The 24,284-nt window shown below is 39.8% G+C and overlaps 1 protein-coding gene across 1 annotated transcript in view; it reads right to left on the reverse strand.

Annotated features, from left to right (window-relative positions):
- SHC4 (SHC (Src homology 2 domain containing) family, member 4) overlaps positions 1 to 24,284 on the reverse strand; it is a 164,776-nt gene that overhangs the window by 108,817 nt on the left and 31,675 nt on the right. Inside the window, exon 2 of the mRNA XM_006895298.1 lies at positions 7,143 to 7,213. Within this exon, the coding sequence (XP_006895360.1) occupies positions 7,143 to 7,213 (71 nt within the window). The remainder of the gene's footprint in view (positions 1 to 7,142; positions 7,214 to 24,284) is intronic.

Raw genomic sequence — 24,284 nt, forward strand, 5'->3', positions numbered from 1 at the left:
CATGGCCTGTATCAGACGCACCTTAGTCTCCAAAGAGACACCATTGCTCTTCAGCACTTTGGAGAGGTCCCTAACAGCAGACTTTCCCATTGCAAGCAAACTAAAGCTGTGTACAATCTCAATCTCTTCACCATCCATCCTGATGCTGCCAATTGGTCCAGTGGTGGGTAGGGGGGAGAAAAGTACAACAATGAAAGAATGGAATTGCAAAATCTCTGTAGATGTTCATTGAAAAAAAAAAGGTCAGTTAGGCCTTGACTAAGTCTTCAATTTGGAGGTTCATGTGTGAAGCAGTTGGATGCTGGAGAGTAGGTTCTCTTGTTTTAGTTGAAAATTGGGTGTAAACTTTTTGTTGTTCGTTTTGTTTTTTTTAACTTCATTCACAATTGTGCGTAAGCTGATTGATCACCTGGTTTAGGTAATAATCAGCTGTGTGCTGGAAGCCTCTTTTTAAGTCAATCAGGACCTTGTGGGTGGGCCTTTGTATTTAAAAGGTGGTTGGACGCTCAGGCTTTTGTGTTAACTGTATTTGGGAAGAACTTCTTCTAGGTAGTACAGCACTGGTCTGTCAGTTTATTGTACTGAAATAACTTGGGGTTATGCTGAATGCAGTGCCACTTGTGTGTCAAATGCCATAATAGTTACCATTGGTGGACAGTGTTTGATAGAACTCCAAGATTAAGACAGGCTTGGAAGCAGGATTGGCATCCATTTCTTAAATAAAATGCCTTTGGAAACTCTATGAACATTAGAGAAATGATGATAGTTATAGATCTCTCAGATCTTTTGTTCATAGGGTCGCTATGAGTCATACTCAACTTGACAGCACTTAACAACAACAACAATATCGTCAAAAGGACTCTCAGTAAAGAAACCTAGGGAGAATAAATATGCTTACAATTTTCCCCTTAAAGCAACTGCTATGTAATGACATAGAAAATGTGCACAATGAGAAAAGCACCTTTCAGAGTTAGTTATATCATATTAACCTCTGTTCAGTTTTCAAATGTATGACTGGAAAGCCATATAACAAATATCTATGTTTTGACATTTTCAGTAATTTGTTTGATTTTTTTTCTTTTCTTTTGCCCTGGTTCCCATTTCTACATTATTGCAGATTTACTTTTTACAATAAAAAAATTTAGTGGAATATTTTCAAACATTAATGGTCCCACAGAGGCCTGGCACTAGTGATGAGGTTCGTCAGGAGGATGGTGTTCTCCCATTAAAAGTTATTCTTTTTTAATTTTATTTTCGTATTTGTGCATGTGTACCATCAAATCAGATCTGACCAGTACAGAAGGAAATTGTTCCTCCTTCTTCAGCAGAGCATCTGGTGGATTTGAACCGTGCACCTCTGCACGTGCAGTGCAGCTTCTTGCCACTAGGCCACCAGAACTCACCTAAAAGTGATTCTTAATGTGTGGCTCAGACCTGCTGTTAGTCTCTTACTTGCCTCTCATCCTCTTACTCAACTCAAAACTACAAGAACACTTCCATCATTTCAAATCAAAGTAATATCATCTGGAAACACAGAGTGTGTAGAATCTCAGATAAGAGTATATGAATTTGAACCCCAGTAAAATAGCTACATTGTTTGGAATTCTCATTTCTTTTTCAATCTTTAGCTGTGCCTGGTCTAAAATGAGGAGGTTTAGCACCTCTTAGTAAGGTTGTGTGATTCAAAAGAGAATATGGATATGTTATCTTTTCAGTGCAAAACAGGCATTAACTTTAGTTAGCCATTCTTTTTCTTCTTGTTCTATTGCAGCTTTATTTAGTGATGTGACAGCTAGTTATACTGTCTTGTCAAGAAATTAGAAAAGGCCACCATGCACTCCTTACCAAATTCATTTTTCTCTAGGATTTGTGAGAATCACAAACCTTCCTTTATTGGCTTTGTAGCATCTTCTATAAAATGAAATTAACTTTTTGGACATGTCAAACATGTAAATGGACATCTTGATCCTATAGTAATTAAATAAATACTAATGATGTACCCTTATGTAATAGACACTATCCTAAAGACTGAACAAAAATATGCTGTTGATTTTTATATACTCTTACCCTACCAAACTGTATCTCAACACTAAGAAACAAAAATCCTCACTGCTGGGCCATTAGACAACACAATGATAGAAGGAGAGAAGAGCGAAGATGTTAACAATTTCATCTTTCTTGGATCCACAACACCTTTGATAGTCAAGAAACTAAAATGGGAAAAATCCTCATTGGGGAAATCTGTCATCATGGACCTCTCCAGGGTACAGTGATGTCAGTTTGAAGACTAAGGTGTGTCTGTTTCAAGTCCACGTCTTTCAATTACTTCCTATGCATCTGAACATTGTATAGTGAATAAGAATGACAGGATAAAAAACAATACCTTTGAGTTGTGGTACTGGGGAAAAATACTAACTATCTCAAGGATAAGGGTTTCGCTTTGGTGTTGGAGAAGAGTATTGAGGGTACCATGGACTGCTAAGAAAACAAACAGATTCAACCTGGAGAGGGTTAAACCAGGCTGCTCCTTGGAGGCAAGGATTCTGAGGCTTCGTCTGACATTCTTTGGTCATGTTTTAAGGAGGTACAGGTCCTTGGAGAAGGACATCATGCTTCGGAGGATGGAGAGATGGCGCAGGAGGGGAAGGCCCTCTATGAGGTGGATTGATTCTGTGACTGGGGTAATCAGGATGGGTGTGTCAGAGGCAACGCGACTGGCACAGGACAGAGCAGAATTTAGGGCTGTTGTACATAAGGTCGCTATGAGTCTCAAGCAACTCAATGGCACATAACAACAACAACAACATCCCAAGGATTGCCAAAAGAACAAAGAAAACGAAAAAAAAAAAAAAACCACAACAAAAAACCACAACCAAACAAACCAAAAACCCACTATAACAACAAAAGAACAAACAAAAATGTCTTGGGGAAAATGCAGCCAGGGTGCTTTTCAGAGGCAAGGACCATGTGATTTTGTCTCACATACTTTGGACATGTTGTTAGGAGGGTCCGGACCTTGGAAAAAGACATCAAGCTTGAAAAGGTGGAGAGTCAGTGAAAGAGAGGAGCATCCTCAATGAGAGAGATTGACATATGGACTGTAAAGGTGGGTTTGAGTATATCAGGGATGATAAAGATGGCACAGGATAGGGCAGTGTTCAGAGGCATTGTTCATAGTTTCCCTATAAGGTCATAGTTGACTTGCCCCTAACGGCAACAACAACAACAACAACTCTGGCATGCTGAGAACTCTTTCTAAATGACAGGACATAGTTTGCCTTAAAATTACTAGGTATTATTTGATGGGTAGAGGGAGTAGTAGGTAAAGGAAATGAGAAAGACATGGTGTGAAAAAGAAAGTATACAAACTTGTAAGCAAACCGGTATAAAAGAAAAGAATTATACAGAAAAAAAATTACTAGGTATTTAAAAACTTCTAAAAAGAAAATGAAATTGACTACTGAATATCAAATATCCTCTAATTAAGATTTTAGTTTTAAATAAATTGTGAGGGACAAGGGGAGCAATGATACTTGAAACTAGAAGATATGGTCATTATCACACACATATAATCTAAGCAAGCTCAGGAAAGCTCTCCCGACATCTCTGAATACGTGGAAGTGGAAAGATGCCTCCAATTATGAGAAGTGCTTGTCTATCAAAAGCCAAACCCAACCCACTGTCATCAGTTTAAGTCCTACTCATAGTGACTGTTCATCATGCTTTCGAGGCCGTAAAGCTTTTTGGGAGGAAACTACCCATCTTTCTCCCAGGGAGTAGTTGGTGGATTTGAACTTCCTACTTCTTCAGAAGCAGGGTAATATGTTACCTTGAAGATCACAAGGTATTTTATTGTACTGTAACTAGTTCTAACTAGTTGATCAAGACAGAAACTTTGATCCTAAATCTCACACTCTTACTGCCCTAACTTAATGCCCTTTATCAATGAACAATAAAATTTGTCTTAACCAACTGTGCATAAGAACTAGATAGCTCCTTTTTTAAAATCATGACCATCATGAGCTAGAGCTTAAAACTTGTGATTTTTTTTTTTACTCTCCTTAGTACACTCAATACATTTCTCCAATGGGAGGCATTCCTCCCTTACCTACAAAGTTAGTAATATTACAAACTCACTGCTATTGAATTGGAACGAACTCATAGCTGATCATTCAGTGGATTTTCAAAGGCTGTAAATTGAACAGGAGGAGATACCCATTTTTATCCCTTAAAGAAGCTGGAGTATTCAAACTGCCTGCCTTAGGGGTGACAACACAACTCCCTGCCAGGTAGACCACCAGAGCTCCTCAGCAAATTAATATATCAGCCTTTCTTTCCCTTCCAATGCTCTTACTTTTTTCTTTTACCTGTACCATAGTCTAGTCACAAGACAACAGATTTCACTATACCCTGTTTAGTTATTCAATGATATTACTTAACAATATACACACTTACTTACACACAGCTGTAACAATTCCTACAATTCAGAGAAAGTTTAGATACATGCCAATCTGTTTTCAAGCAATAAGATAACTTATTTTACTACCTGTCATTCAGATACTTGACCTCTATCTTTGCTGTTAATGTTAATACTTCCTAGAAATCACAGGAAGAAGTTTATCAATCTTTTATGTAAATGTTTCCCTGCATCTGCATCTTGGATCTGCAACTGGTAGTTGTTGCACGCGCGCGCGCGCGCGCACACACACACACACACACACACACACGCGCGCGCGCGCGCGCGCGCTTGCGCAAACGTATCCAGAAGAATCTGTATTTCTCTCCCAAGAACAGCCCTTTTTGTCCTTTCAAAGCCAAAGAATCAAGATTTCAAGATAGTGAATTAAATTTGAAGAATTTAATTGTTAAATTAAATTGTTAAAGAGCAATAACATTACAAACAGGCAATTAGACCAATTATAATATCCTCTGAATTACGATCTCTGCTTCTTCATTACTTTACCTAGTTAATGGGACTTTGAATGTGGAAAAGAAGATGAAGAGAGGAGAAGAAACGGATGTTATAGTTGTCTCCAAATACTGGAAGTGTAGTCAGGTATAACCATGCAGCTAGCTATTCAATAAATAACCACTGAGAGCTTCCAACTGAGGTAGCCACTGAGAGGATTTAGAAAAGAGGATTAAATCTTATCTGTTTACTTTTAAAGAGAATAAATGGATGAAGATCAATGAGGAGAAGTTTGGGAAGATAGAGTTCAATGCATCCTAAGGAAGAGCGGCTAAATCTTTCCTAAAATATATTTCCTAAACATTTCCTAAAATATATTTCATGGAAATCCAGGGATGCATGAAATATTCCTCCATTACACACACACACACACACACACACACACACACACACATCTCCACTCCCTAAACAACACGTCTCTGGAAACTCTATGAACTTTGAGAAACAACAATAGCTCTAGGAAGACTTCAAGTATTTTGTTCATAGGGTTGCTATACGAGTCGTGCTTGACTCTACAGCACAACAACAACTATGTGTATGTTGTTGTTATGTGCCCTCGAGTCACTTGCGACTCATAGTGACCCTATGCACAACAGCCCTAAACTCTGCTCTGTTCTGTGCCAATCGCACTATCTCTCTGACACACTCATCCTGATACCCCAGTCACGGAATCAATCCACCTCATAGAGGGCCTTCCGCTCCTGTGCTGTCATGCCATCCTCTCTTGCACTGTCCCTCCACCCTACCAAGCATGAGAGAGAGAGAGAGAGAAAGAGAGACAGAGAGAGAGAGACAGAATGAATATGAGAGAGAATGACCTGTTGGTAGGTACAATCAATTATAACTTACAGAGGCTCTGTGAACAACAGATCTGAGCCTTGTCCTTGTCTCTACCATCTTCATGATCTCTGTCATGTTCAAGCCCATGGCTGCAGTCACTGTGTCAATCCATCTTGTTGAGAATCTTCCTCTCTTTCACTGACCCTCTTTCTTTCCCAGCATGATGTCTCTCTCTAAGGAATGGTTTCCCCTGAAGATATATCCAAACTAAGTTAGATGAAGTTGCACTGTCCTCGCCTCTAAAGAGCACTCTGGTTGTAGCTCCTTCAAAATAGATCCTTTTTTTTTTTTTTGGTAGACAAAAAGGATTCTGGACCAAATATGTTTAGGAAACTTTAAAATTTTAGTTTGTGTCTGTTAATCTTTTTTTTTTATTAAAATACAGGACTTCTTAGAGTCTTATAGTATATACTACAATTCTCCAAATAAACAAATGTTTTTCTATTTCCTACAACTCTGACCACAGAACACTGTATTCCAGGTCTCAAATTCCATGGGATGTGCATTAGGAAGACTGGTGACCTGAAATAATTGCACATGGTGGGCGTGGTGATACATACCTTGGCACTACATAAAACAAATGCCCAAATCTCTGTTCTGAATCACTCATAGCAATCAGTTCTCTCACATTATCATCACTCTTGCCTTGCAATTTTTCTAGTTATCAGTCTTGATTCTTTTTTCCCTTCTCATTCCATTCTTGCCTTGAACTTGACCTTAATGACCATATCTCATACTTCTGCTTCTGACTCAAGCTCTGCACATCATTAATTCTAGCTCTTCCTCTAATTTGCCTGGTGGTACTATGGGAAGGGTTCTTTCCAGTTCTGTTCTTTTATCCATCTTATCTCGTCTTTCAGAGAGGAGCGAGCAGGTTCGTATCCACAAAGACAAGGAATGAACATGTTCTCATGTCAGGAATGCCATAAATAATGAGAGCTCGAACTTCCCAATTTTGGACATTTATTCCAGCTCTTATTTTCAGCTACCTCCTTGACATGTCTGAGATTGTGAAATGCCCCTTCTTCAGACATAATTTTAAATACTTTTGGTACCTGGCAGCCTGCTATTTCCCTGATTGGTTGCATCAATCTTATCAGCACTCATATGGAACACAGATGCTCTCCCACATAGCTGGGCAGTCGTTCACACAATGAGCCACTCATGCACAAAAAAGCCACTCATCCAAGGTCACTGGGCCATGCCCTAACTTCTAGCCATAGGAATAAATCCCACAACAATTTTTAAAGCTTGCATTAAGTTCCCGCAGAGAGAAACCCATGTGACTTTCAAGTATAGCTCTTAAAGGCCTTTTCATTCTTTGTTCTCTTACCTTGTAACTTGTGTTCTCATTCCAAAATCCAATGACCTCATTGATTGCAGCACTTCAATACAGCCCATGTACTGGAACAAGAGGAGGGAAAAAAAGCAAGTAGGGAAAAAATAGCACAAAGAAGTATCTTAAATTCATTGTGACTTCCTAGGAAACACCTTATCTCAGCTCCCAGTATCAAGTTACATTTGCAAACTCAGGCTGCCATTGTAATATTTCTGACCATTAATGGAACACATACTTAAACGTCAGTTCAGTTACAAACATCTGCTAAATGCCAATTTAGCAGATATCAGAGGTTTAACAGTAAAAAGGATAAAGGTGACTCAAGGTTGAAAATCTGATTAAATATAACCTGATCTCTGGAGACAGATCTTGTACATTTGAATAGTGGCTCTGGTCTTACTAATCAAGAACTCCAAGCAAGATACACTACTTCTTAGCATTTCAGTTCTATCATTGATAAAATGGGGACCCAATTAGTATTGTTCCATGAGTTCCATTTTTCATACATAAAAAATACAGAGTCCTGGCACATACAGGTGCTCAAATATTACCCAAAAACCTACTGCTGAGCTCTAGTGGCCTAGTGGGAGGAAGCTGTGCTGCAATCTCGAGGGTATGGGGTTCCAGGCCAACAGATGCTCCACGGGAGGAGGGTGGACAATCTCCTTCCATATGATTAACCACCTCTGAAAACCTGCAGGAGGGTCAACTATGGGTCAGTTTTGACTCAACGGTACACAACAACAACAAGAAGCCCAGGGACTGAAAAAGAGGGGCAGGAAAGTTGTTAATTTATAAAAACAAAACAAAACAACCTATTGTCACTGAGTCAAGTCCAACTCATAGCAATTCTCCATTGTGTTGCTGTAGCTATAAACTTTTACAGGAAGAGACTTTCCACTTTTCTCCCAAGGAGAGAATAGAGAATGGTGGATTTGAGTCATACACCTTTCAGTTAGCAGTATGATGGGTTACATACTACCTCACTAGGGTCCCTTGCTCAACTACTACAAGAAGCAAAAATAAACAGGAAAACTACAGTTCTTGCCTTCTAGGAATAGAAAATTTTCTAAGACAGAGTAAATATAAAAATGTATATTATACGTAATTAGTAATACAGTAGGTATGCAAGTCAAGTAGTAAGAGAGTTAAGAGACAGTGGGGAAAGTTGCATCAATCAGGGGTTAGCTTGAACGCAGAAGGTTGGAAAAGAAATGATGATTTATAAAGGGAAAGAAATGATGATATATAAAGGGAAAAGGAGATTTTTGTTTAATGTGGCAGCAGTGGTGAGACATGTATGGCTTCTGATGATAGAGTAATGGGGTTAAATCTGTGCTTTTAGAGGCAAAAATCAGCAATCAATAGCAATGTGAAGTTGGGCTAACAGGGGTGGGGGCAGAGGAGGACAGAGGAGTAAGTATACTCCTGTCCTGCAAGAAGTAATGGTGGTGCTTGCACAACACTGGCTTCATTAACAGCAATGAACTACATACTTGCAATGATTGCAGTGACAAATGTTAGGTTGCATATATTTTGCCACAATAACAAAAAAAGAATTAATGACAGCCCACACTGAGAAGGGAATGATGGCAATAGGAAGGAGGGGAGAGATGCAAGCGACATCACGGAAATAAGATACTACATGATTTGGCAATTGATTTGATAAAGAGAATAAGAGAGAAGGATGAGTCAGGGATGACTCAGAAGTTTCTAGCCAGGGTAGCTGAGAGAACAGCAATGCCATTAACAGAAATAGGAAAACCAGGAGAGGGGAGGATGATGAATTGTTTTGGGACCCATTGACTGTAAGACTCTGGTAGGTATCCAGGAAATAATAAGCTGGCAGTTGGAAGGTGGATGCTAGAGTACTAAAAAGGAAAGATACCAAGGAGACAGACTTTGGAGTCTTCTGTGTCACTTTGGGAGGTGAGGTCGTGGGAGTAAATCCTCTCAGCAGAGCCTTACTGACCTAGGGAGAGTGCATCTTAGAGCATTGCCTTCGTAATGTTATGAGAGCCAAGAGATCTGATTGAAAGTGATCTGCTGGCTTCTGGAAATGATAGGCTTCCTGTTTAGCTTTCCTCTGGAAGCCTTCCAGCCCTCCCATCTGCTTGGAAATAGCAGAAGCGCTGTGGAGCTTCCGTCTCCTTCACAGACACCTCTCGTAGTATTTCCAAGCAAATTCTGTTGGTTTAGCATCATGGGTAGCTCAGCTGCCAGCATATCGTAATTGTTGTTAGGAGTTCTGACTTATAGTGACTGTACACTAACTTGACCCAGGGTTTCTAAGCCAGACTCTTGTCCATCGCTCTCCTCTCCATGTCTCTAGAACTGATTGATGACACAGGAAATATTTAGGATGTTTTAGTCTTTTCCAATCACACTTAACTTTCCAGGGCTCGGCTACCACTAAAGAGAAGAAAATGGTGTCAAGAGATTTCTGTGCTGAGGATCATAAGCTAAATTTTATTTAAGGACATATTAGGCAAGCCCAGAGTCTCTAGATGGCATGAACAGTTAAAGTACTTGGCCACTAACAGAGAAGTTAAAGATTCAAGTCTACCTACACGTGCCTTGGAAGATAGAGTTGGTGATATAGCTCTGAAAAATCAGCCACTGAAAACTCTGGAAAACAAGTGTACTCTGACACAGGTTTGTCACGAATCATGAACCCATCTCAGAAGTGCCATCACATGAAATGCTAAGGATCCAAGCTACATGTCCAGGATGAGCCTAGGTGGATTGGAAAGACTGTTTCAACGCTCCATTGGCTATTCTGCCCTTCATGATACTCAGTGTTTCCTTCTGCTCTGCAGTTTAGCTCCAGTTTCCTTATCTCTCACAGCTGTCACTCTGGAAAGGGTGAACTCCCCACACAGATTGAGGGCCAGATTCAGGATACATGTCCGAGTCTCCCATGAGGCTTCATCTGTGCAGAGGCCTGTGGCATCTTTTCAGAGGAAGAGATATGTAATCAGCCCATCAATACATCCTTTCTGAAAACGTGATTTTTTTACACTACCACTCCAATTCATAGTATCGCCAACATTTGTTATCAAAACAGACCCGGTCTTTAGGTCTTTGCTTTTGTGTCTGTCCCCTTCAGAGCACTTTAACTGCCACCCTGGATCTCCTGATTTTCCTGAAATACGCCAAGCTCTTCTCAAATCCAGGACATTTGTACTTGCAGTTCCCTTTGCCTAGGTCTTTTCTACTTTTGCAGAACTGATTCTTTCTACCCTTCAGGTTTACATTCAAATGTCTGCTCATACCACCTTCATGTCCCTGTTTACCATGGTAACAATGAGGACTTGCTTATTTGTTTTCTTTCCTTCTTTCCTTGAATATAAGACCCATAAGAACAAGAATTTTGATCACCACTGTATTCTCAGGCCCAGGGAGTGGTACACGGTCTCAAATACTCATTGCAGTGAAACTCTCCATGGACTATTTGTGTCTGAACAGGAGATGGAAAACAAAAAGGAAGTCAGCCAGGATTGAGATGCTCCCGGGTTGATGATTCTAATACCTGTGTGACTGTCAGAGGGAAGGCAATACTTAACCCAATGAAACACGTCCCTGATGGTGAGATTAGGGTCACAACGAGGATTTTTAGGTGAGTGAGTGAAAGAGAGACTCTTCCTAGCCCTTGTTCTGAATCACAGTTGATGGAGATGAACACCTCATCCACCTCCTTCTAAGGTCGTAATAGGCACTGCTTCTTTCTCTTCATTTTAGCCTCCACTTTGCTCCACACACTTGTCAGTCAGCAACAGCATGGATGATACCTCCTGCCAGCCTCATCGTGATACAACAGAAGGTTCTGAAGAAACCTGAGTCATGGCCCAAGGTGATCATGACAATGAATATATTTTCCTTCCACAGAGGGCATGTGCTGAAGAAGCCTCTCTAAAAATGGGGAGGGAAGGGAAGGAGCCAATGTTCAATTTTGTCACAAATTACCCTTAAAGACTGAAATGGAATTGGTTTCTCCTATGACTCATACAAACTCATTTCACTTAGAAACCATTCCTGTGAGGAAGCAGGGAACAACTGGTGCATTAAAATCATCTGTCCTCTTCTTTGTTTAGGTACCTGGTAGGTGAAAAAGCAGGCAATGGCTGAATAGCAAGAGCTGGGGAAGGAGTTTGGTATAAACGGGAGATGACAATCCATCTCAGTCATCTATTAAACACAGATCTGCATACGGGATGGTCTCTGTGTGAAGGAATGTAACTTCATAAGGATTGAACAATCATGGAAAGAGATGAATTGTCTCCTCTTTCTGCAAGCTTACTTATTGTCATTAACTTCATTTAATAGATATGGAAAATAAAGGCTGTTGAGAAGTGCCTGGCTCTGTTTCATTTATTCAATGAGATGGAATCAGAGTGAATTCTCCAAGTTTAGAAACCAATCATTGGTGAAACCTTATATGCAACCTCTATGTAATAGAAATGACAAAAAAAGAGAAGGAGTTGTCCGGCTGACTCTGTCTGGCCTCTCCTTTGTTCTACTCATGTAGGGAACACAATGACAAGCCTGGGAGACACAGTGGGAGGAGCAGAGGTAAATCAAAGCTGTTCTGAAACAGAGGAGGTGACATAGGAAGCAGCAGACACTCCCTAATTCCTGGTCCTGAGACAAGGAGAGGACACTGAAGACTTTTATGTAGAGGAATGCCAGTGTGGTGAGAAAGTGGCAGAGCTCAGCAGTTTACAGACAACCTTCCATTCAGCACCTAGCCAATGACTTCCCTAAGTCCCAGCTCGCTCAATCTTCTTCATGCCCCAAGGCAGTCATAATATTTTTGTACTGTCTAGGCTTCCACCACTTGCTCCCAGGAAAGGTGAATGGCCTATTCATGACCTGTATATCTTGGACTCTGTATCCCAGTGAAGAAATTACTAGGGTTTTCAGAGAAAGGATTAGTGGCTAGTTTGTGGGAATATCTTACCCTCTTTAATAGAAATAGATTATTTCAAAATTCTATCTAATGAAAGAAATTTATTCTCAAATGAAGGTCTAAAAAATGATATAAGATACATTAACAGCAGTAAATGGAGAAAAGTATTTCACTATTTAGGATTTAATGTTGTCTAAGGGTACAAATGATTAACACCTTGGTTGGCTAAACCAAAGGTTGAAAGTTTGAGTGAGTCTACCAGAGGTGTCTCAGAGGAAAGGTGAGCAAACACCAACCCTAGGTATTAGAAACCCTACGAGCTTGCTATAATATACTACTAATGAATGTATTATTTTCAAAGCTAAAAAAATAAGTCTAAACTACATAATACATGACTCACTCACTCACTGCTGTCTAGACAGAAGTAACTAATGGCTCTCTCCAGTATATTTTCAGAGACTGTAAATCTTACAGGAGGAAATTGCTCATCTTTCTCGTATGGAGCAGCAGACAGATTTGAACTGCCTGCTGTTGACTGGCAGTGCAACTCTCTACCAACCAGCCCACCAGAGCTTCTTATACAGGAACCTTATTTTATTCATCATTAATTAGGGTAAAATCCTCCCCTGTTCAAGCCCTAAGGGCACATTTCTTTCCTTAGACTTCACTTGACTTTGTCCTAAGAGTATTGGGAATATTGTTCAAGAGAAGCTTTAAGCCTTAGGCCTAGTACTTAATAAGTTTATAATAAAAGTGATAAGATTGAATAGAAAAACACATTCTGAATCCTGAAGAGCAATACCTAATCAACTGTGATATGATGAATATCATGATATGATGATATATGACCTTTAGGTGATAAACTTTAAACACCAGTAGAGATCACCAATGTGGCATGAAGATACTGCAGGGGTTTCCTGGCACCTTTAAGTACCTTCTAGTCTTTCCCATCTTAAAAAAAAATGCATTCCCTTCATAGCACTGCGACATCACCTCCACTTCCGTGCTCTTCATTTATGCCTTGGCTCACTTCAGCTAAGTTTGTGCCTCAACACTCTACTGAAGCTGCTTGGCCAAACCAAATCAATTACTGCTTAACAGTCAACTCTGGTGAACTGCTTGGTTCTCTGGTTTCCACATCCAGGATATCTGTCATTATTGACCTCTACTTGGCCCAGCTTCCTTTTTCCTTTCAATTCTTCTCCTTCCTTAGCTTTTATAAAAAATCTCCTCCTTTCATTCCTTATTTGATCCCTCTGAAGAGTCCTTTCTCTCCCTGTCTTATTTGCTGGTTCCATTTTTTAAATTTTCTTTGTTGTAGCTTGTTTTTCCTTTGAATAATAACTTGTTTACTTCTCACTCCAGACCAGTGAGTGATTCTCAACCCTGAATATCCATTAGCATAACAAGGAAAATACACAAACAAACAAAAAGTCCAAGTTCTACTGCAGTCCAAATGAATCCATCTCTGGTATGTATACTCCTGTGCCTTTAATTACCCGCTGGTGCTAATGGCACACAATTCTTCAGCACACTTTCCCATGCACCAGACCTACATAACCACATGATCCGTTCTCAGGTCGCGTAGAGGGGGCAGAAAGAAAGCTTGACAGGTGGAGAAGCTGGACAGCTAACGGGACCATAAAACCCTCCTCTTTACATTCAGCAAGCCCAAATGATTCCTCTGATCATTTTTTATCTTAAACCTACTCAAATAAATGAGGAAACTCAACTTTTCTCTTTCTCTCAAACCCGCATCTAGCCAGGAGACAAGTTTTATCTATTAATGTCCATATCATTTTTCCTATCTACCTTGTCTTCTCTCAAGTCCACACTCTACTCCAACTTTTACCATGCTAGTTTAAGCAGAACAGTGCATTGAGAGAGAACTTCCAGAAGCTCAAGCTGGGTTTAGAAGAGGCTGTGGCACCAGGGTTAGCACTGCTGATGTCAGATGGATCCTGGCTGGAGGCAAAGAATACCAGAAAAATGTCTATTTATGTTTAATTCACTATGGAAAGACATTTGACTGGGTGGGTCAAAACAAAGTATGGATAACATTGAGAAGAATGAGGATCCTTAGAACACTCAATTATGCTCATACAAAACCTATACCCACAGCAAGAGCAAAGGAATTCTGCATGGCTTAAAATCAGAAACGGTGTACCTCAGGGTTGTATCCTTTCTCCATTACTAATTCAATCTGTTGGGGTGGTAGTGTGTGCATTATTGAGCTGGAACTGACCCATGGCTGATCCTCCAGCAGGTTTTCAGAGGCAGTAAATCAAATAGGTGGAGAATGCCCATCTTATTCCTGCAGAGCATCTGGTGGCTTTGAACCTCATGTGTTTGGGTTGGCAATGAAACTCCTTACCACTAGGCCACGCGAGCTCTCTATTCAATCTGTACGGTGAGCAAATCATTAGAGAAGCTGAATCTTTGAAGAAGAACATAAGATCAGGATCAGAAGAAGTCTCAATAAACTGAACTATGCAGATGATACAACTTTGTGTGCTACAAGTAAGGAGTAATTAAAATGCTTGCTACAGAAGATCAAAGACTATATCTTCAATATGGATTGCATATTGAACATCAAGAAGGGAAAAATCTTTACCCCTGAACTGATAAGCAATATAAGTATAGACAGATAAAAGATTGAAGTTGTCAACAACTTCATCTTACTTGACTTCACAATCAACAACTTTGGTATGCACAAACATTAGGAAAGTCTGCTGCCAGGGACTATGGTGCCAGAAACCTTAAAAATTGGCTTTTCAAGCCATTGCATTAGCCCCCGTTGCAGGGGTATGGATGGTCCCCAGCTACCTCATCTGTGGACACATCGTCTTTCAAGTCACCAACAGCTGTGGAACCAATATAAGAGAGAGAACTTTCTACTGTGAGATACCCTGCTGATAGTAGTAGCAAGATAGTGAAGAGACTGTGGCTAAGTAAAAACCAGAAGAACCCAGCATTTGTGTTACAGTTAAAGGTTGTGCTTGCTGGAGGACTAAGGAAACCAGAGGCTCTTGCATTTGTGCAGCTGAACTGAACCTGGACTTTAACTAATTAAGAATTGTGTCTTATTAATCTGGCTTAGGACTGCTGACTATATCTGGACTTACATTGGGTAATATTCTTTGCCCTCCCTCTCTCCAACCTATGTCCCTAGTAAACCCCATGAGTGTGAATAAAATCTGTGACTGAACAATGACCTGAATGATTAGTAGAAAGAGGTACAGAAGCCTAGGGAGTGGCAGATCTGACCAAGAAGCTATCTGTCTGCTGCTATGAATATTATTGATGGGAACAGTTCCCCTTTTTGAAATGGATAGAAGTTAGACTTGGCCATTCCCACATTGCATTAGCTCCTTTTGCAGGGACCTCTCCAAATTATTGATGAACAATTATATCAGTTTGAAGACTAAAGTCTGCCTGGTCCAGGCCATGGTCTTTTCTATTACTTGCTTCTGAAAGCTAGACAATGAATAAGGATGACAGAAGAAAAATCGATACCTTTGAGCTATAGTCTTGGAGAAGAGTACTGAATATTCAACAGACTACCAAATGAACAAACATATATGTCTAGGAGAAAATGTTGCCAGAATACTCCATTGAGGCAAGGATGACAAAGCTTCACCTCACCTATTTGAGGCATGTTGCTAGGAGAGGCTATTCCTTGGAATGGGGCATCATGCTTGGAAAGGTGGAGGGCTGGCAAAAGAGAAGAAGAAGACCTTTGGTGATATGGGTTGACACAGTGACTGCAGCAATGGATTCAAGTATGTTGAGATGATGAGGATGGCACAGGATAGAACAGGGTTCAGATTTGTTGTTCACAGGGTTGCTATGAGTTATACTCAACTTTGTACCTAACAACAACAATAATAACAACAACAAAGTTTAAGCAGCTTCTATCTCTCAGTTGCAATGCAGTAGACTCACATCATATACCTGTTCAATGCATGTGAATTCAGCTATATCCACTTGACAGGCAGGGTAAGAGGTCAATTCCTTAACTCATCTTCTCTGTCAGCCCTGCTACCCAAACCAGACTTTGACCTTGACTATTCCAGGAAAAGGGGCTTTCTCTATAAACTCAAACAGAAATACAAAATGTTGACTCTGAGGCACAACTTTCTATGTTCACATATGTTGGGGACATAAAGAATTGCCTCACATATTTTTTTTTTATTTTGCTTGTGCTTCACCCGAGGTCTAACTGCAGAACATAACCCTTCATAAGAAGGGGTCTCTGGTTCTTTCACTCCTGAATCAGTCTTTCATAATGCAGCCAGCACCTTACAAAAATTTGTATATTGTTACTTATATATTGGTACTCTCTCCCAGGACAATGCTTAGTAATTAGGACATTAATGAATGAATTAGGCCAGGTATAAGGAAGTAACCAAACTGGAGTAAGTCTGGAATATATTGCCTTCCTAAAGTAGAGGGCTCAAGCTACTTACCCCAAGCTCTTGCTGTCATTTGGGAAATCTGATCGTATTTTTCAGGAGAAGCCAGAAATTACCCTTTACTTGTGAAATTTCCTAATCTTAAAACCAATGGGCCATAATGAACAATCTAAAAGTGAATTAAGAAAACAATTCCACTTACAAATTAGTCGAAATAATACAATATTTAATTTTTTTAAAGAAATATAAAACTTACACTTAAAGCATTGTTAAAAATATTAAAGAAATGCACACCCATGTTTATCGCAGCTTAGTTCACAATAGCAAGGAGTTGGAAACAACCTAAGTGCCCATCAACAGATGAATGGGTAGAGAAGCTGTGGTATATTCACACAATGGAATACTACACTGCATTGAGAAACAAGGAACTCATGCAATATTATTCAAAATAGGTGACCCTGGAGGACATTATGCTGAGTGAAATATCTCAGTCACAAAAGGACAAATACTGCATGGTGCCACTGTTGTAAAACAGGACTGACATCGAGGCTGGGGGGAGACTAAGAAAGATGGGCTCAGTAATGTTTACAGCACTGAAACAGATGAGGGAGAAAACTTTAAAAGGGATATGTGATTAGGTATTTTTGTGATGACGGGAGTCCTGGGGGGAGGGATTGTGAAACAACGAAAGAATTTTTCTTTTACTTTTCCAAGAGGGTAGGGTACTGGTGGTAGGGCAGGGAGGGTTGTGAGGGGAGAAAAGTGCAACTATGAATGAATGTATATCCAAAGTCTCTGTAAATTTTCATTGAAATTAATAATAATAAAAGAAAAATATTAGAGATCTAAATAAATATATAAAATTGAACACTTAATATTGTTATGATGATATAATTTCCCAAAAGGTATCATTCCCCAAAATGGTCTATAGATTCATTGTTAATTCTATCAAGATGTTAGCTGCCTTTTGGTGGCAGAAATTCACAAGCTGTACTCAAAATTTGTATGGAAATTCAAAGGACCAAGTATAGTCACTTTTGAAAGAGAACAAAGTTGGAGGACTCATACTTCTTGATTTAGAAACTTAGTACAAAGCAACAGCAATCAGGACATTATTGTGCTAAGGACAGACACATAGATCAATGGGATAGAACTGAGAGTCCAGAAATAAAGTCTCACATTTATAGTGAATTGATTTTTGGCAAGAGACCATTCAATGGGAGCAGAAAGCCTTTTTCAATATGTGGCACTGGGACAACTGATCTCCTCATTCTAAAGAATGAAGCCACATCACCTACCTCACATCAGACATAAAAATGAACTAGAAACTAATCCAAGACCTATACAGGAACTAAAACTTAAAGACTCTTAGAATACAACACAGGCATAACTATTCAGGACCTTGAATTAGGCAATAATTTCTCAGATAGGACTCCAAAAGGCCAAGTATTATTATTAAAGAAAACATTAGTTTAAGTTGAACTTCATGGAAATTTGCTTCAGAGAACACTATCAAGAAAGTAGAAAATGGGGAAAAAATAGTAGAAAAAGAGAACTGAGGCACAAATGGAGACTTGTACACCAATGTTCATAGTGGTGTTATTCACCATTGCAAGAACATGAAAACAGCCCAAATGTCAAACCACAATCGAATGGACTGAGAAATTATGATACATTCACATGATGGAATGAGCAATGATTTTGTAAATTATCATCTAACTTGGGAGGGACTAAAAAGCATTATGCTAAGTGAACTAACTCAGTCTCATAAGGACAAATATTGTATAAGACCATTATTGTAGAATGAGTATGGGGATCCAAGTGGGGCAGGGGAGAGTGGGAGCAGAGGGGTGAGGATGGGTGGGACAGCAGAGGGGCCATTAATCATAGAGTTTTACAATTTGATGGATAGAGATGGGGATGAAGGGAATGGGAAAGACCTGGTGTGAAAAACAATGTATGTGAGCTTTAAAGTAAAGCAGTATATAATAAAAATATTATTTTTTAAAAGAAGAAAGTAGAAAACTATAAAAAAGTAAAAAGCCAACTATAGTAATATAGTTATATATATATAACTATATTGTTATGAAAAACAACAGTAAAAAAAGCAAGTAATCCAATTTTAGAAATATATAAAGTACTTGAATGGGCACATCTTTAAAGAACAAATGGCCAATAAGCGCAATAAAAGATATTCAACATTATTATTAGAGAAATGCAAATCAAATCCACTATGAACTATTAGTTCACACCCATTTAACAGAGCTATGTTTTTTAAAAAGAAGGAGGTAGATTAATAAGAATTTACAAGGATCTGGAAAAAATTGAGTTTTCATCCATTGCTGGTAGGAGTATTAAATGATGCAGTCACTATAGAAACACAGAGTTACTATATCATCCAGCAAGTCTACCCTTTAGGGACATACACAAGAAAATGGAAAAGCGCATGTCCACTAAAAATTTGTACATGAATTTTCTTAGCAACATTATTCGTAGCACCCCAAAGCAGAAACAATCAAAATGACCATCAACTGATAATAAACACATAAAACGTGACTGTCCATTACAATGGACAACAAAAAGGATCAAGCCTTGATACCTGCTATTTAAGAATGAACCTTGAAAACATTATGCTAAGGAAAAGCAGCCACCTACAGAAGGCCACATAGTGGGGATTTTACATATGTGAAATGCCCAGACTGCACGAATCTATAGATCTAAATGACAGGACGGGCAGGGGTGCAGAGGGTTGTGATAGGAGTGACTGGAAGAATGGAAAGTGACTACTGAAGAATATAAGGTGTCTTTGTGGGCTCCTAAAAATGTCCTGAAATTGACTGTGGTTAAGATTACAACTGCACAGTTCTGGACATACTAGAAAGCTATTGAACTGTGTACTTTTAAGTTGGAAGTTTGAGTAGGAGGTGGACTACATCTGAAGAAATGGTTTAAAAAACCTCCCCCACACAAAACTGTAACACCACAAACCAAACAAGCCCTATCTACAAGTAGTGTGCAGCACATGAGACAAACTATGCTTGGCCCAGAGTGGACATTCAGTAAACATTTACCAAATGGATGAGTAAATGAATAGGTATCAGGGAATGAGGGATTGTTACAGTTACTTAGAATCTACCCTAACAGCCTGAAGGCTGAATCTGCTGCTATTCTCTAGACTCACAGGCATCTTGGTCATACCTGAAAGTTGCACTCACTCAGTTGAGCTGCAATTTATCTGTCTAAATGTCTATGACTGTCGCTGGACTGTGGGCTTTTCAAGGGCAAGGAGTGAACCTTAGTCATCATTAACTCAAGCACCTCTTACAGTGCAATAAATGATTTATTTGAATGAACTAGCCAAGAAATAATGTTCAGGAAGTCTCAAAATAGCCTACATCTCAACTAGCCCATCTGTAATATGCTTCTCCTTAAAGGGATAGATTGTCAGTTAATACAGTCCTGAAGATCAGCAGCCCAAAGCCCTCTTGTGGCAGGTTCAAATCTGAATGTGAGCTGTACAAGAAGGCAACAGAGGGCCCGTTCCCTTTTCTAAGTAATGCCTGTCTGATGAAGACTTGGCAGTAGAGTAAGAACAGAGAAGATCCCTTCTCTTCAAATGGATGGCATGATTGTGGAGGACTTTCAAGGGAATTAGTGAGTTAAGTAGGGAGATGGGTCTCTCTAAACACCACCCAAAGGGAGAGAGAGAGACAATCTTAGCAAACACTCTGGCTTTCCTGGGAGTGCTTTTGTAGCCTTTGACACCTGGAAGCTAAAGAGCTGAGATCTCCCTCTCCATCCCTCTTGGTCTCTTTAATTTTCTTTGTGATATTTCCTGAAATTATTTATTTGCTTGTCCACTAGAGTCATCACAGAGAGCAAGAACTGTTGCATCCTCAATATCTAAAATGCCGTCTAGGATATTTATATTCTCAAAATATACTTTTGGTAAGTAATATATATTTTTGTTATGTGTGTGTGTGTGTGTGTGTGTATAAATATATATATAAAGTGCTCTGGTGTTTTGGTGATATGGAGTCACACTGACAATCTGCAGACATGTAGTTCAAATGTACCAGCCTTGGGAGAAACATGGACAATCTCCTCCCAAGTGATTTACAGCCTCTGAAAACTTTCTCAATGGTCATTTAAGAGTCAGCATAAACTCAAAGGCACATAACAATAACTTAATATATGTATACATTCCCACATAATATTGTTGTTGTTATGTGCCATCGAGTCACTTGAGATGCATAACAACCCTATATACAACAGCCCTAAATGCTGCTCCATACTATGTCAACCTTATTGTCTCTGACACACCTACCCCCATTACCTAGTCACTGAGTCAATCCATCTCATTGAAGGTCTTCCTCTCTTGTGCTGTCCCTCCACACTCTCAAGCATAATGTCCCTCTCCAAGAACTGGTTCCTCCTTGCAACATGTCCAAAGCATGTCAGAAGGAGCTGCAGAATCCTTGCCTCCAAGGAGTAGCTTGGTCTCACCCTCTCTAGGATGAAACTGTTTGTTTTCCTAGCAGTCCATGGTATAACTTCAATATTCTTCTTCAGCAGCACAGCTCAAAGACATCAATTCTCCTTCTATCATCCCTAGTCATTGTCCAGGTTTCTGACACATAGCAAGTGATTATAAAGACTATGGCCTGGATCAGGTGCACCTTAGTCTCCAGACTGACAGTGTTGCTTGTTCTTCAGTACTTTGGAGAGCTCTCTGACAGCTGACTTTCCCGATGCAATTCATCTTTTAATTTCCTGGCTCTTCTAAAAGTTCCTTTCTTGGTCCTAGGTTCACAGCCTGTAACTCTAGTTCTATTCGTGAAATAAGGCAGTCAGGGAATTTTGACTCTAACTCTTTAGCATCCAAGAAGATGGAATCTTGTAAATCTGTGTTGTGTGCCTTCTTTGTTCTAACAAAAGCAGGACTTGGCTCTCCAGAATGCCAAACACACACACACAAAAAATCATCATGCTAGGTCCAAACCCAATACTTTCTTTTTTTCCTCCACTCATCGACTCATCCATGACACATGAAGGATTATCTCTTTCCTTTCACTCCCATTATCAGCTCCTCTGGGTCAGCAGGATCGGTAACATTTGAATTGTCATTTTCTAGGGAGTTTTAAAATTAAATGGAATGACTTAAATTGATTCAGAAGGAAAGTTTCTCCTTTTAAAAATTGGTTTTCATTCAGTCATTCACATACATTGTGTTTCATTTATGTACATTGTATTTTATATAACTATTTACTGTTGATCAATGCCTTTTATGACTCTCATCAAGTCCCTACTGTACCCTGCCTATTCTTTCACACCCTGCTATTCCATCCAGTAAACTCTGCTGCTCTAGTGGTTCCCCTCCTACCTTCCCCAAAAGAGGATCAACCTAGGAAGTGAAGGACAATATGGCTACTGCAATTAGCAAATGGGAGCAGGATATGCAAAGCTGTTCACAAGGAGAAGGGGATGGGACAAGAGAGGTGGAAGAAAGGAAAGCAAAATTTTCCTTTGACAGTTGGCAACCTGAGCCCAAAGCCCCATTGTCAGGGATTCTGACTCAGAGCAACCCTAAAGAGAAGGGTAGAACTTCCCCTATAGGGATTCCAAGACCGTAACTTTTTTTTTTTGTAGTGAGAAAAATTTGTATTTACAATTAGCCAGCTGAACTCAGCTTATATTGGCAACATCCAAAGCAACATGGTCAGGAGCAAGTCGAGCACAGGCCTTCTTCTCTCCATCAGGACTAATCAAGCTGTTGACCTTGGCCACATCAATGTTATAGAGCCTCTTTACAGCTTGTTTGATTTGGTGTTTGTTGGCCTTGACATCCACAATGAACACAAGTGTGTTGTTATCTTCTATGTTCATGGCTGACTCAGTGGTCAGGGGAAACTTGATGATGGCATAGTGGTCAAGCTTGTTTCTTCTGGGGGCGTTCTTCCGGGGGTATTTAGTCTGCCTTCAGAGTCTCAGTGTCTTAGGTCGCTGGAAGGTGGGTGACATGCGGATCTTCTTTTTTTCTGTGGTTGTGGATGACCTTCAGAAATGCCTTCTTGGCCTTTAATGCCTTTTGCTTTGGCTTCAGTTTTTGAGGGGCAGGGGCTTCCTTCTTCACGTTTGGTACCATCTTTGTAGAAAGGCAAGATGTAACTTTTATAGAAACAAATTACCTTCTATTTTTCCTTCAAGGCAACCAGCATTTGAACTGTCCACCTCTTAGTCAACATTACCTTTTGGTTAACAGTTAGTAATTAACTGCATAATCAGGGTTCCTTGTGGGCAACCTGGAATCCTGCAAATAGAATGTTTTGGAGGCTGAAACTCAAATAAAAAGAAAGATTATAATCTGGTAGGCACTTCAATGATGTCCTACTGTACCGGGATAGAAGCTGCTTACAATTATCCAAAGAAATTTTCCAACTCATCTTTAAAAGCACTTTTCTTCTCTGTGGGCAAAAAATATGACAACCATCTGCATTGTATGCAGCACCTCATACCAACAGTCCTACACCCATTGAAAATCCCTTACACATGGGAATTGTTTTGAACTGAAAGAGGTTTCAGTGCTGCCTACAGACTAAACAGAGACAGACTCACTCAGCTTGAGGTCAGTCTCTTGGCAAAAGCCATACAGCTTAAATTTGGAAGATAATGACTTCTTAGGAATAACTGTGCATCTGAACATTGGGAGCCATGAATGGTTCTTTCTGCTGTTAGACACTGCCAGAAAAGTAATCCTATATAACAATGTGCTTTTACACAAACAGAAGTTTACACTCTATCTGTTCTCATGAATATTGCCTCCTTTGCTCCTCCTAATGAAACTGATCCCATGGACTGCGAAGAGAACAAACAGATATGTCTTGGAGAAGGTGCAACTGGAGTGCTCTTTGTAAGCAAGAATGGTGAAGTTTGCCTCACATACTTTGGGGATGTTGCTAGGAGGGGCTATTCCTTGGAGAAGGACATGGTGCTGGGAAGGGTGGAGGGTCGGTGAGGAAGAAGAAGACCCTCAACGAGGTGTATTGACTCAGTGACCACTGCAATGGGCTCTTGTGTGTCAGGAAGTGTGAGGAGGGTGCAGATTAGAACAGGGTTCAGAGCTTTTGTGCATAGGGTCGCTATGAGTCATTCTCTACTTGATGGCACCTAACAACAACAAAAACAATGAAATTGATAGGACCTGGTTAAGTGTGTGAACCCCTTTTGCTGGGAAGATGGATTCTCAGTGGTTAAATACTCTGGTCCAGAGCCAGAAGGCTGGTTAATAGGGGAGAACTCAAATAAATCCATGCAAAAAGCAGAGATATTGCATTTCACCTCTCTAACCTGGAAAAGTGTACAATCTAGAGGATATTTCAGGCCCTGCATGCACTAAAAAAATATAAACTATTATGTAGTTATATCAGAACTGACTTAACAAATTCAGCAATATATTTGTCCTGTCATTTTGCCACCTGCTTGTGACAATTCTCCCAGAGAAAGGTAGGAAGTTCCCCATGATGCTTTATTCTGCTATAGTGCCCCTTGTGGTATAGACTGTAGGAACTACGAAGCTAACCCAAAATAGCACCTTTGAATCCATCACTGACTCTTCAGGAGGAAGTTAGGCAACCTACTCTTATGCAATTTCAGCCTCCAAAAATCCCCTGACGGGTTAGTACGAATCCATTCTGACGCTATGAATGAGTGAGTGAGTTGTAAGAGACCTATACTCCAAGATGGATAGATGGATATGGTCCAGGCAGCAACTTAAAATATATTCAGGAAAAAAACTTCTGAATTGAAGACATT

Source organism: Elephantulus edwardii, unplaced genomic scaffold (assembly GCF_000299155.1).
Source record: "Elephantulus edwardii isolate Elephantulus edwardi_28Jun2011 unplaced genomic scaffold, EleEdw1.0 scaffold00164, whole genome shotgun sequence".
NCBI lineage: Eukaryota > Metazoa > Chordata > Mammalia > Macroscelidea > Macroscelididae > Elephantulus > Elephantulus edwardii.